Genomic DNA, 14740 nt, shown 5'->3' with positions numbered 1-14740 from the left:
TAATTTTCAATATCATCACAGAATCCCTACAGTGTGGGAATAGTACCTTCAGCCCAGCAAGTCCACACTGACCTCCAGAGAGTATCCCATCCAGACCCTTCTCCCTATAACTCTACATTTTACCCTGACAAATGCACCTAACCTACACATACCTGAACACTAAGGACAATTTAACATGGCCAATTCACCTAACCTGCACCTGCAAGGAAACCCTTGCCTAAAGTTGGAAGCAAACCTGGGTCCCTGGTGCTGTGAGGCAGCAGCGCTAACCACTGAGCCGGCGTGCTGCACCTGTTTCGCCCTAATTTAAAATAGACATTTCACTGGTAAATTTCCTGTAAAGCCCCACACTCAACACAGGAAACTCTCCCAAAGTTCCTCAAACAATATCACTAAGATGATTAATGGTTATTCATTAATTTGTTTCTTTTTGTGATGCCTTGTGCATATATTATCTACAAGCTATACCCATACAATAGTGACGGTAGTTCAAAATGTCTTTCTGGTTATAAAGTAATTTAGTGTAATATGTAAGTTTCATTTGATGATTTTATGTCCATAGTGTTTTGTTGATGAGATGTTCTCATAGCCAAAAACCATAACGTAAGTATATGTTGTTGTTGATGCTTTCAGCAAAGTTTAATTGGAACACTTGATACAAATTACAATGCATGCTGGATGTGCATAGCACAATGTTCAAAGTTTTAAATCACAGGATTATGTGGGGTTGTTGCGGCTCAACAGGAAACCATTTTTGTTTAACCTGTGGATCAGCTTTTAAAAAAAAACCCATCCCACCAATTAGGGATGTACATCTAAAAGCAACAGCCTTTAATTAGGCAGCAGGGTTTCCAATTCACTGCAAGGTGAGTGCATAGCTTATACTTGCAATGGCTTTGCTGAATTAGCAACAGTTTTTCAGCTAGCCTTTGGAAAATATTACACATAGCAAGAAACCATGGTCCATGATTCTACGTTCCAGCATCGTTAGCCTAGGATTATAGATTGTCTCTATAATAATCTTAAATTGATGGATCACTGCTTTTTCCAGTTGTGCTTGACAAGGAATAGCTTTGGCATTTCCTTTCCCCTCTTTTATGTTATTAAATTTATATTACTTTTCTGTCTGTTGCCAAAAGACTAATGGGTGTACAAAGCCTTTCTCTGTAAAGATGAATTCTTGCTTAGTGCTATTAGGCTATAATTTTTAAGAAGTAGTATCCTGTTTGTGTTTAATTTGGCATGTATTTTTGGGATTCATATACAGTTCATAACAGAACACCCCACGTATTTTATCTTTGACAAATTATTTTGTTTCTGCTTTGTATATTTATCTCCCTGCAAGGATGCCAGTAATGTAATCCAATTGATTTGTGCAAGCTTTTTTCACTTACCTTTTATTTGAAAGCATACTGAAGCTCCAGTTAGTTTATTTCTTGTTTTTTTTTAACCCTTTAAGTACTGTTGTCAATAAAATATGGAGCTAATGCTTACCAAATGTTCAATTAGATTCTGTGGCTGCAAAATTTGTTTGTGTATTTTCTGGTTCTTTGGATGCTGCTTCAGGCACAAAATGGCATGTGTGCCACATACAGCATGTCTGAAGGGTGTCACATTGAATGCTATTTGGGGTAGGTCACATGTGTGGGACATTGTGAGCATTTGCCGCATGTGTACAAAATATGCAGATCAAGACATCAGTCCACTTCCAACACTGATTTGACTCAAGTGATGGCACTTGCAGTCTCCAGTTATCGCTCAATCCCAAATTCACACTGCTGAACATACACCGATTTCTGAGCTTCGACTGCAGCTCTCAGACACTGGATGATTCTGCTTGTCCTATAGTAAAAGCAGAAACATCAGCTGTCAGATAGTCATAGAGTCATACAACATGGAAACAGACCCTTCAGCCCAACACTTCCATGCCAACCAGGTTTCCTAAACTGAGCTGGTCCCATTTGCCTGTGTTTGGCTCATATATTTCTAAATCTTTCCTATCCATGTACCTGTCCAAATGTTTTTTAAACGTTGAAATTGTACCCACGTTTGCCACTTCCTCTGGCAGCTCTCTCCATATGCACACCACCCTCTGTCTGAAAAAGTTGCCCCTCAGGTCCTTTTTAAATCTTTCCCCTCTCACCTTAAACCTCTAGTTTTGGACTCCCCTACCCTGAGGTAAAGAATTTGGCTATTCACCTTATCCATGCCCCTCATGATTATAAACTTCTATAAAGTCACCCCTCGGCCACATACGCTCCAGGGAAAAAATTGCCAGCCGATCCAACCTCTCCTTATAACTCAAAACTTCCAGTCTTGGGTAATATCCTTGTGAATCCTTTTGTTGCATCCTTTCCAGTTTGAAAACATCCTTCCTAACGCAGGACAACCAGAATTGTCTGTTTCCCCATCAATATCCCCACCTTAATCTGTGCAGCAGAGCTTGTGTGAAATCTTGCCTTCTGATCAGCTATCACCTCTGTTAATGCCCTTCCTTACTACCTGACAACAGACAGTACAAGAGGTTGACAAGCTATCACATTTCTAAGGCCACCAAAGGACCGGCAACAAATGCTAATCCTGCCTGCAACTGAGCATCTAATGATTGGGAGACAAGTTGTGAATGGGAGTTGGGGCAAAAAGAAGAGGTGCATATTTCAATCATCTGTAGCTTATAAATTCAAAGGCAGTGTAGAGTGAGGGGAAGTGGGAAGGAAGATGGGTGTGATTGTACTGTTATCTTTGATAGTTTTAGCCCTGCCTCTGATCATGTTGCCTGTATGGCTATTCTATTAAAATAGGAGGTAGTATGTGACTATAAGTGTGATTCTCCTGTATACTTGCAGCTACCAGCAGGTGTGCACTAACTGGTCCTGCAGCAGAGAGGGACATGTGTCAGTGAGTGTGATACAATATATTTGCATGTTGTCCCTGTCATAACTGAATATCTGACGATGTGTGGGATTTCAATTTGAGGTTTGCAGCAGTGCCAAGTGTACATAGGTGAGATGAAGCTATGAATGGAGTTGAGTTATGGTAAATAAGATTGTTTGTAGTTGAGTGATGAGAGGTTGAACTGAGCAGTGTGAGAGGCACACAGTAGGGCATAGTATCTAAAAATGCATCACTGACTTTGACAACTCAAGTGAAGTCACTGAAAATCTTGCAAAATTACATCCAGCTCTTCAAGCTTGCCTTGCTAATGTTGACCAGAAAACTTAACTGCCTTTGCAGGCTTCGTCTGGAGCAGCTCCTGGTCCACTGTGGATAGAGAACCTATCCGTCCAGCCATCCATCCACTCCTCCTGCCCAATTCCTGCACTAAACCATTTGTCATATTTTATCATTAATGTTGCTGGAATTTAGTTTCAAGTTTCAAAGATTCCTGCAAGACTGTGCTTGTCTATATTCTTTTCTTATTCATTCATATATGTGCCAGATTATAAGATCTAGGAGCAAAAGTAGACTATTCAACCCATTGAGTCTGCTCTGCCATTCAGTGAGATCACGGCTGATCTGATCATCTTCAAATCCATTTATCTGTCTTGCTCCAATAACCCTTAATTTTCTTATAGATTACAAATCTGTCTATCTCAGCCTTGAATATACTTAATGGCATCTATTGCACTGGGCGGTGAAGGGTTCCACAGGTTCACTACCCTGTAAGAGAAGCAATTCCTCCTCATCTGTCTTGAATGGGTGACCCCTTACTTTGAAATTACAGCCTCTGATCTGAGACTCTCCTTGAGAGGAATACAACCTTTGTGCATCCACTTTATGAAGGACTTAGTGCATTTCAATAAAGAAACCTCTCATTCTTCTGAACTCCAATGAATACAACCCCAACCTACTAATCTTTCCTCATAAGACAATCCCTCCATACCTAGGTTCAACCTAGTCAACCTACCCTGAATTGCCTCCAATACCCATACAGAGGAACCGCGATTATCTGAACGACAGGGGCAGGGAAAATTTTGTTTGAATAACCAAATGCCAGATAACCAAATTTGCTTATCTGACCTCTTTTTGTAACAAAGTCAGGTGAGCTCTGTGAATGTAATGGACGGGGGTTCACTAGTTGAAAATTAGCCATTCTTTCAGTTAATAAGAATGTAATCAAGCTAAGTTATCATTAACTTGTATCAAATAACTAACTTATATGAATAATAATTCATTGATATACCAGAGAATAGTCAGTACCAACAAAATTGAAAGATCAGCAAGGCTTCTGTCGAGGGTAAAGGGACTAAGGCTGATGTTTTCAATACTGATTTGGATTTCTTCTTTATAACAAATAGCTCTTACTGTAAGCTAAAGGTGGGTGATTTCTGATAAAATTATAATTCTTGATTGCAATGATGGTGATCTAAAATTGCAGCTTTTCACTTTACAATGTGCATCTCTGGCTCATTTGGAAGCACTCTCACCTTTGATTCAGATGCTTCAGGTCCCACTTCAGAGACATAATTACAAAAATCCAACTGGTCCAGTACAGACAGTGTGTTGTATGTCAGAGGTGTCATCTATCACATGCAATGTTCCTTCTAAGTGTGTTGACATATTGGCTTTCCATTCCAGAAGTTGCTACCATGCACAGAGTTCAGAATCCACTTGTCTGTAAATGAACTGTTAAAACAACGCCCTGTTTACCCCATCAAGTTGATTAAAAGTCTTGTGGCGGTATTTCAAAGAAAGGCAGGGGAGTTATTTGTAGTCACCTGACCAAGGGGCATTACTATAAAAACATAGATCATCTGATCAGTCTCATGTTGGTATTTGTGAATGTTTCTTGTGTATAATTTGACTGCTGGTTGACTACATTCAAAAATATTTAATTGGCTGTAAAGTACTCTGGAACATCCTGAGGTCATAAAAGGTGTTAGATAAATGCATGTTGTTCTTTCTTTTACATGTAGGACAGATTTACAATCCATGTCTCCCAAATATTAGTTGAGGCCAACAATATTAATTCCTTTAAAAAAAAAATCATTTCTTTGCTATTCTGTGTCTAAGATGCTTGAATCACGAAAATGAACAACTGCTATTAGTTGCCAAGCATACTGGGAGATATTTTAAAATAGTTGTCCTTACGGAGCTTAATCCACTTCCACCTTCACCTTACTTTTTAACTTTAGAAGCATTATAAATGGAAGTAAAATTCTGCTTTACTAAGTAGCAGACAAGTAGATATGAGATATTGGTAGAATCACCAATTTCCAATTAATCCTGTTTCCTGAACAAATACTTACCAATAGCACTGAACACTGTAACAAACCCCATTATCTGTAATCTAGGTAAAAAAAATCAGCTGCCCTTGGTGCCCCGAATGGAAAAGGATATGATCTACAATGTAGGAACGATTCATTCGATTGTTTAAAAGACTTATAATAGTATAACTAATAAGTTTGCCTTTCAATGAGTTTGGCCATCTATAATTATAGAGGTATTACAATCTGTAACAGTGCAGTTACCAAACGCAACAAGATATTTAACTAACTTTATTCTCATTCTCCATTTTTGACATTGATACACCTTCTAGATTAGTCAAGTTTAGATTTTCCTCTTTCATGTTTATTCAAATATTGTTTCATTATTTTCAGAGTTCTGAAGCCTTGTTTTCATTATCATTTGCCAATAAATGCCACATGGAACATATTGTGCAGCGAATAGCTTGTTATTCTATTGTTTGAAAAGCACATCTGGTCCCTTTCAAACTTGTTTATAACTCAAAATATATAACGTGTTTTCTTTATTAATGTTTTGTTTTCTTTTATAAATGTTGATTATAATGTCCTCAACTAATGCATTCTTTTATATTCTTTATAATAAAGAGGATATGGATGTCACATGTTTTATTTACATCTCATTTTCTTCCTGTACTGCTGTATGTTCTTCCGTTTGAGGTGAGGATGATACTGGTTGGATGTGTCTCTGTCAGTACGGTCAACAGACCATCATGACAGATTCTTTCAATTCAAGATGGAGTAATTTAATAATGTTTACAATTTAGCCAAATCACTATGGCCACTGCTAAAGCTAATTTGACTCTTACTTTGTTTAATCTTTAAATTTAAAATAAAGTTCGAGCATACAATGCCTGTAATTTTAATATGTCAAATATCCTTAAAAATATCAAATGAATGGAAATTGAATATATTCTTGATGGCAGTGGATTCTGCCCCAGTAAACATGTTGACTATAAAGACTAATTGACTATTAAACCTGGGAAAAATGAAAAGCAAAGAGATTCTTAGGTTCAACAGAATGAATGAGAATCAAAAGTTTTTTTTGTTATCTTGATATTTTACTCATCAAGAACCAGAAACTAATTGCAATCAGAATATGCACCCCAAAAACCACATTTACATCTGCATTACATTCAGATGCTAAACAGTAATGCGTCTGTCAACTTGTACACCCATAAAAAGATACAGTGAATGAAGTTCCAGCATTTTTATCTAAAAACATGATTATTTCAAATTTCAGCGGATTAGAAGGCACAATGTGGTGACAATAGGTGTTTGTGAATAAGGCCATAACATTTTAAATGCACTTCATACTGAATTAATTGTATCCTGTTGTGAACAGGAGAGAAATCTGTTTAATTGCTGAGGGGTGAGGGGGCATGAGAGTAAAATACCCAGTCACAATTTTGTAAATATTTAATCTGCATCTCTAGCCAAAGGCACATTATTGGACCCATGAACATGAATTTCAAAGCTTAAGGCAAGAACCAGGTGAACTTGTTGAAACTTTTTCAACAAGATTGAAAAACACAATCAAAAAATTCAGGAAACCAGATTAAAAGTTGATAGTTTAGGGTCTTTTGGGGGGCTTTGCACTCTGAGTGCAAACTTTATCATTGTAAAAGACAAACTCAAAATATGGTTGTGTGTTAGCAATGTCATTGGATTAGTAACCCAGAGCCCCAGGCTAATATTCTGAGAATTTAGTTTGAAACCATTGTCAGAAGATAGATTTGAGTTTTCAGAGATGATGGTGGTACTTATGCTGGCGTTCTTCCCAAAATGCAATGCATTCCCTTTTTTTTTCATTCATGGGATATGGGCATCACTGGACAACTCAACATTTATTGCCCATCTCTAATTGCCCAGAGGGCAGTTAAGAGTCAACCACATTGCTGTGGGTTTGGAGCCACATGTAGGCAAAGATGGCAGTTTCCTTCCTGAAAAGGTATAAGTAAACCAGATGGGTTTTTCACCGACACTCAAGAATGGATTCTAGACTGTTTTATTGAATTCAAATTCTACAATCTGCCATGGCAGGATTCGAATCTGGGTACCCAGAACATTACTTGGGTCTCTGGATTAACAGTAAAATGATAATACCACTAGGCCATTATCCCCTTGCAGGCACCTGAGACTGCAGTGACCCAGATGTCAATGTCAGGCTGTTAGAGTAAGGCCACCTCTGATTGTCCTGGGGGAAGAGGGTATCCTGCCTGTGTACCAACCCATACAGCAAGACCCGCAGGACCTTTCCCACAGACTGTAAAATTTCCTTTGTCATGTCCAGTGCAAATGCCTGGAAGTACATGAGACTAACAGAGCTTATCCAGGTACACAACAGTCTGTTAAAAGTGATGCCAATACCATGGTGCCAGTCAATTCTTGAATATCCTAGCAGTGGGACTTGTTCAGGAATGGGATATGGCAAATCAGAGATGGAATTGTAGGTGAGGGATGCTACAGGAGCAGGATAGATAGTTAATGAGGCATTTTGATAAGATGCTCACTAGGATTGTAGCAAAAAAAAACAAGAAAGCTCAACAGAAGCTGCACTTGGCCAAAAATAAGATTCAGCTTTCAAGTCTGATCATAGAAGCATAGAATCCTTACAGGCTGTTCTGCCCATTGAATCCACATAATGGACATCAAAGAAATGGCAAACCAATTGAACAAACACTTTGGATCTGTCTTCACGAAGGAGGACACCAATAATCTCCAGGAAATGCAAGGGGACAGAGCGTCAAGCATGAAGGAGGAGCTGAAGGAAATGGTATTGGGAAATTGATGGGATTAAAACCCAATAATTCTTCAGAGCCTGATGCTCTGCTTCCAAGGGTACTTAAGGAAGGGGCCCTGGAAATAGAGGATGCATTGGTGATCATTTTTCTGCATTCTGTAGACTCTGGAAGAGTTCCAATGGACTGGAGGATAACCAATGTCAACCCCTCTTTAGGAAAGGAGGGAGAGAGAAAATGGGGAATTTTTGGACAGTTAGCCTGACGTCAGTGCTGGGGATAATGCTGGAGTCCATCATTAAGAATGTAATGGAAAGTGGTGACAGAACTCAGCGTGGATTCACTAAAGGAAAGTCATAGAGTCATAGAGATGTATAGCATGGAAACAAACCCTTCGGTCCAACTTGTCCATGCCAATCAGATATCCCAGCCCCATGCTTTATTGATCTTATGGAATTTATTTGAGGATGTGACCAGTAAGGTAGGCAATGGTGAATCCGTAGATGTGTATCTAGACTTCCAAAAGACTTTTGACAAGATTTCACACAAAAGATTAGTAAGGAAAATTAAAGCTCATGGTATCGGAGGGAATGTATTGACATGGATGGACAACTGGTTGGCAGACAGGAAGCAGAGATTTGAAATAAATGGTGGTGTAATGTGATGCTGCAGATTTCAGTGCTGGGACCTCAGCTGCTCAGGATACACATGAATGATTTGGAAGAAGGAATTGATTGCCATATCTCCAAGTTTGCAGATGACACTAACTGAGTGGCAGTGTGTGCTGTGAGGAGGATGCTAATAAGCTGCAGGGTGACTTGGAAAGACTGACTGAGTGGGTAAACACTTGGAAAATGCAATGTAATTTGGATAAATGTGAGATTATCCACTTTGGTCACAAAAACAGGAAGGCAGATTAATATCTGAATGGTGGTGGCAGTTTCGGAAAAAGTGAGATGCGATGAGACGTGGGTGTTGTGGTGGAACAGTCATTGAAGGATGGCATGCAGGTACAGAAGGCAGTGAGGAAAGCTAATGTCCTGCTCTCCCACATAGCAAAAGAATTTGAGTATCGGAGTGAGGATGTGTGATTGCAGTTATACAGGGCCTTGGTGAAGCCAGACTTTGAGTATTGTGTGCAGTTTTGATCTCGTACTCTGAGGAAGGACATTCTTGCTATTAAGGGAATCCAGCAAAGGTTCACCTGACTGATTCTCAGGTTGGCAGGACTGACATATGAGGAAAGACTGAGTTGACTGGGCTTGTATTTGCTGGAATTTAGAAGAATGAGGGGAGATCTCATAGAAACATATAAAATCCTGATGGGAGTGGACAGGCTAGACATGAGAAAAATGTTCCAAATGTTGGGGAAGTCTGGAACAAGAGGTCACAGTCTAAGAATAAGGGGTAAGCCATTCAGGTGTGAGATGAGGAAGAATTTTGTTCACTCAGAGAATTGTGAACCTGTGGAATTCTCTCCCACAAGAAGCTTTGGGGCCAGTTCATTAGAGGGAGCTGGACATGGCACTTTCAGCTAAAGGGATCATGGGGAGAGAACAGGAATGAGATACTGAAATTGCATGTTCAGCCATGATCCTATTGAATGATGGTGCAGGCTCAAAGAGTCGAATGACCTACTCCTGCATCTTTTTTCTATATTTCTGTTTCACCCTGAATCTCAAAACGGCAACCCACCAGATCCACCTCCCTACCTTATTACTGATCCATGTCCCTCTAAACCTTTCCCATTCATGTACTTACCCAAATGTATTTTAATCATTATAACTGCACCTGCATCTACCAATTCCTCTGGCAGTTCATTCCATGCAGTAAACACACTCTGTGTAAAATGTGGCCCCTCAGGATCATCTTAAGTCTTTTTTCCTCTCATAGAATCCCTACAGTATGGAAGCAGGCTATATGGCCCATTGAGTCCACATCAGCCCACTGAAGAGGATCCCACCGAGATCCAACCCCCTACCCTATTTCTGTAATCATGTATTGCCAATGGATAATCCTCCTGGCCTGCACATCCATGGACACTATGAGCAATTTAGAATGCCCATCCACCTAACCTGCACATCTTTGGACTGATGGAGGAAACTGGAGTACCCAGAGGAAACTCACACAGGCACGGGTAGAATGTGTAAACTTCACACAGTTGCCCTAGGGTGGAATTGAACCCAGGTCTCTGACACCATGAGGTAGCAGTGTGAACCACCGAGCCACTGTGCCGTCCCATTTGATACTTTCAAACTTCTGCAAACCAGAAGACATAACAATTTTCTCATATTTTGCACTTATAGTCAGAATTTCCCACCAACACATAAATGATTTCAGAAGAGTAACAGTATTTTTGTGCTTTAATGTGGCATTTGCACTCACCATCCTTGAGGTCTCTTTGATTAAGACTGCCAATTTAGTACCAATTAACATTGAATTACAGGCAGTTGCTGCCATAGATTCAAACCCACCAGGAACCAGACTGAGATTGTTCATTGCTTAATTCATGTTACTTCACCCGTTGTCTTGCCCCAGAGCATAAATCCAAGTGAAGAGTAAGGACATCCAGCTTTGCAAACAAAATATTTCCTGCATGCAAAACAGTGAACTTGTGGGGTGGAGCACTATAGAATAAGCAATTATTTAAATATAAAGGGGAATCTAAATAATTTCACTGATCTTTCAACTTCTCAGGCTGGTTCACACAATGCTAGATTAAGCCATATCTTAAAATTCCAAGTATCAGTCTCTTTAAGAAAGCATTCCCCATGTTTTAATTATTTCCCTGGTATTGTAATTAATGGTCATTCTTAAAAAGCATATTAGCGAATAATAAACTCAGCCTGTTTTATTGTCATATTTGCATGCATTGTATGAGAGGTTGGTTTTCTTTATTTTCCCAATTCTGTCAGATTGTTATAATCTAATCTGAAAATGGTTTTTGAATATTCTTAGAGAAATAGTGCACCATCCTCTGATACTATTGATTTAAAAAATACGTATGGGAGTGTAAATGTTGTCTGATTATTGTTACACCTCATGCTGGAAATCAAGCCCCACTAAACCTGAAGTCATCACAAAAGTTACAGATTTTTAAAAGTATTCAGGATCCCCTAATTCATCTGTCTTTTTGACCCAGATTGATAGAAAGCAGAAATCCGGCTTCTGTAGTTAACAAGAATGAGTAATCATTTGAAATAAATAGATTCTAACTACAGTATGAATTGTTGTGGTTCTGTTCGCTGAACTGGGAGTTTGTGTTGCAAACGTTTCGTCCCCTTTCTAGGTGACATCATCAGTGCTTGGGAGCCTCCTGTGAAGCGCTTCTGTGATGTTTCCTCCGGCATTTATGAATTCTATTAGTTGAAATTCTGACCTCTTTATAAACTCAACTCATCTATACACACAAAACATGGACAGGAAGAAAATGTCATGGAGAGCAGGAAATACTGGGAAGATTGTTCAGTACTCCTTGTCAACAGGGTTTATTGAGATGTTTCTTGTGCCAAAATGCCAGCATCAAAATGCTGCTTCTTAGACTCATAGACTTGTAGGGATGTACTTGAAACTCCTTCTCCAGATACATCCAAGTGTTCACAGGTGACAATGAGTAACAGGTTCCTACTTGTAACAATTTTTGAGTTATCAATTAAAAGTCACAACCTACAGCAAATGGAAAGGTGAAATATCTAGCTATCTTCAGGCTTGAGTTGCTTTTTACTGCAGGGTAAAAGCACAGCTCTTTTTCCTTCAGAGGTCCAATGGTTTCTCCTAAAACATTCACACCCCAAGCTGTTCAGCTAGCAGGGTGCCAAAAACATAGTTGTTGGCAGGTAAAAAGCCTTTGATCACTAGTCCAGAGGCCAATCAGCTACCAGCCAAAGCTCCATTTCTGCACACCCCTTGGCTTCAGCTCATCCGCAAACTAGGCTTCCACTTGTGCTTCAATAAGCAGCTGTGTAAACTGTACTTGCAATGAGTGCCGGGTTACTTGCTTTTAAAAAGTGCAGCAATCTTTAAATGATCATTGTCTTTTTAAAACAATTCTTTTCCTTTTCAGTTCACAATTAAAAATAAAGAAAAATAATAAAAATGCCATTCTAGCATGATAACTGGAATGCTATTATCATGTTCTTTGAATAAAATTAGCTTAAATTAATCATGCTTTGACTGGTTTGGGATTTACAGAAGCTAATGTTACACAACGTCTCTTAGAAAACAACAGCAACTTGTAATTATAAATACTTATACCCAACTCAAGATGCATCACAAAAGCAGGTGTTCATAAAGTTAATCACTTTTTGCAATGTTACAATCTAGCAGATGTACTGAAGCATTTATATCCCAAGTAATATGTTGCAGGAACAATCCTACAATTGCCACAATGCCTGAAGTCTTAAATCTTCTTTTACTTCAGTTTGCTAGAGGAAGAAAGACATTTTCTTAAGCTAAATTTGACTATAAGAGAGTTGATAACATTATTATTTGGTTGCTGCCAGATATGAATTGATAAGGGTTTGGAGGGATATGGGCCGGGTGCTGGCAGATGGGACTAGATTGGGTTGGGATATCTGGTTGGCATGGATGGGTTGGACCGAAGGGTCTGTTTCCATGCTGTACATCTCTATGACTCTAAGTGTAGAGGAATAATACTGTATTCTAGAGATATATTGTTTGGTGGTTTTTTTTCCCCAGTGTGTCACCTTGGCTCAGTTGCCAGCATTCTTATCTCTAGGTCAAAATAATATGGGTCTAAACCCAGTTCATTGCTTTAACTGTATCATCCAAGACGTAATTCCAACATAGCCCTAAGATGGCATGGCATTAGAATGTTTTTCCTCAGATTAAGCATTAAGTCTATCTGCCATTTTCAAATATGAAAGATATTTTGACAATTTTTGAGAAAATTAAAGCTTGCTTCACAACCTAATCAACCATCTTCTTCCAATAATCCAAAAATAGATTATTGTTATAATTGAATTTAGTGCTGCTGTATGAGTTTGCTATGTGTAAAATGGGTGATATATTTTCCTACAAAACACTGTTCGCATCTTTGAAAAGTAACACTTTGAACTATTTCTGCATTTGATGTAAAGCTTTATTTTATACATGTTCATTAAAGTCAAGTTTCCAAAGATTGTATTGGGCCTGGATAAGGTTAAATGGAACGAACAGTGCCAGATTTTCATACTGATCTTCAAGTTCTGATTTTTAAGTATGAACATAATCAAATTTATTAACATAAATCTCATCTCTGTCTCTAACATGCATTTTTCAACATGTATTCACCCACATTAAGTGAGTTTCCAGCTTTACTTGAACAACATTGTTAAATTACATATGGAAGTATGTAACTTTGTTAGATTATTCAGAATTTAAACTAAGCTGATACTAATGAATGGTTAAAATTGTATTATTTCTAATCATTGCAATTCTTCATTTTTATGAGCTCAAAGTTCAACTAAACTCTGAAATACATTTCATTCTCTTTGTTGACTAAAGCAAACTACTGTCTTAATCATGTTAATTTCTCTGTCCCTTTTTTAAATTCCAGGATTATCGCGAAAGCACTGGTGAATCTCATGTCATCGCAGAGTTTAGGCATCGTATTTGGGCCAACTCTTATGTGGCCTGAAAATGAAAGCTCGAACATGGCAGTGTTCATGACATACCAGAACCAGATAATTGATCTGATCCTCACAGAGCATACTGAGATCTTCGACCCGTAGGGAAAATGAAGATGCCTCTTGTTCAGTGGGATAATAGTGTACTCCAAGGACTTGTGATTGGTGAATTTTTGGATAAGACAGTGTGTGGTTCTGCTGCTTGTTTATTTTTTGTATCCTCCCTCAATGTGTTTTCATTTGTATTAACCTATATAGTTGACATTTCCCTGAGGCTAGGTTCTTTTTTTAGTCCACTATACAATCACTGATTGATCATTACTTAAGTCATTCTCAAATCAACGGACAACTGACAACTGAATTTGAAATTGCTTTCCTCAATCAAAATCCAACTGGGACAAAACAGTTTCATGGAGTTACTGAAATCTACTGATTTTTAATGTATCTATTGGTCAGCCAGAATGTAGTCAGAATCATAGCTGCATGGTTAATTAACAAAACAAGATTAAAATACAACAAAACTCTGCATCCTAATAATCAAAAAAAAGTTTTAAGCCATTTTAGCAAAACAGTCAGGTGAAAAACTCACGTTAATTATATTAGCAAAATTATGTTATTTTAGAAGAATCAAACTTAAATTATAAAGTCATTTTAGGTTTTCATCTCCAAGTTGTTCACTGTTAATACCGACTGAGGCATTTGCTAAAATTGGCATTATTCATTTTTAGAAACACATTGGTCTCTCAGCAAGTTCTTGTTTTTGATTGTTTAGGACATCTAAAACATAAAAGAGCTGTCCATTGAATTGGTGTTTGGTTCTAAATTGTTACAACATATCCAAAACTCTGCAGCTTTTATGCAAGCATGCACCATGACCCACTCGCTCATCATCCCTGTCCTCACTGGTCTGCACTGGCTCCTGGTATCCACAAAACCTGTAGTATAAAATCTCAATCTATTTCAAATGTACTTTATTGAATGTAAGACCAGAATGCAACTTGTCAAACTCCCATTTTAAAAGAACGAGTGAGCCACCATTCAGACAAGCAATTTTCTCATCCTTCCATCCATCTCTCTCCCAATCTGTTCAGCAGAAAGGTTGGGAACAGTACTTCAAGCAATGATTGTA

At 38.4% G+C, this 14740-nt stretch overlaps 1 protein-coding gene across 2 annotated transcripts in view; it reads left to right on the top strand.

Annotated features, from left to right (window-relative positions):
• The window catches only part of arhgap15 (Rho GTPase activating protein 15), a 736069-nt gene extending 722135 nt beyond the window's left edge, over positions 1 to 13934 (top strand). For both annotated transcript variants that reach the window (XM_060827830.1, XM_060827829.1), the window contains exon 15: positions 13542 to 13934. In XM_060827830.1, the coding sequence (XP_060683813.1) occupies positions 13542 to 13716 (175 nt within the window). In that variant the 3' untranslated portion in view covers positions 13717 to 13934. The remainder of the gene's footprint in view (positions 1 to 13541) is intronic.
• The last annotated feature ends 806 nt before the right edge of the window (positions 13935 to 14740 follow it).

Source organism: Hemiscyllium ocellatum, chromosome 7 (genome assembly GCF_020745735.1).
Source record: "Hemiscyllium ocellatum isolate sHemOce1 chromosome 7, sHemOce1.pat.X.cur, whole genome shotgun sequence".
NCBI lineage: Eukaryota > Metazoa > Chordata > Chondrichthyes > Orectolobiformes > Hemiscylliidae > Hemiscyllium > Hemiscyllium ocellatum.
Note: the sequence above shows the minus strand (reverse complement) of the source record. Positions and strands in the feature narration are given on the sequence as shown.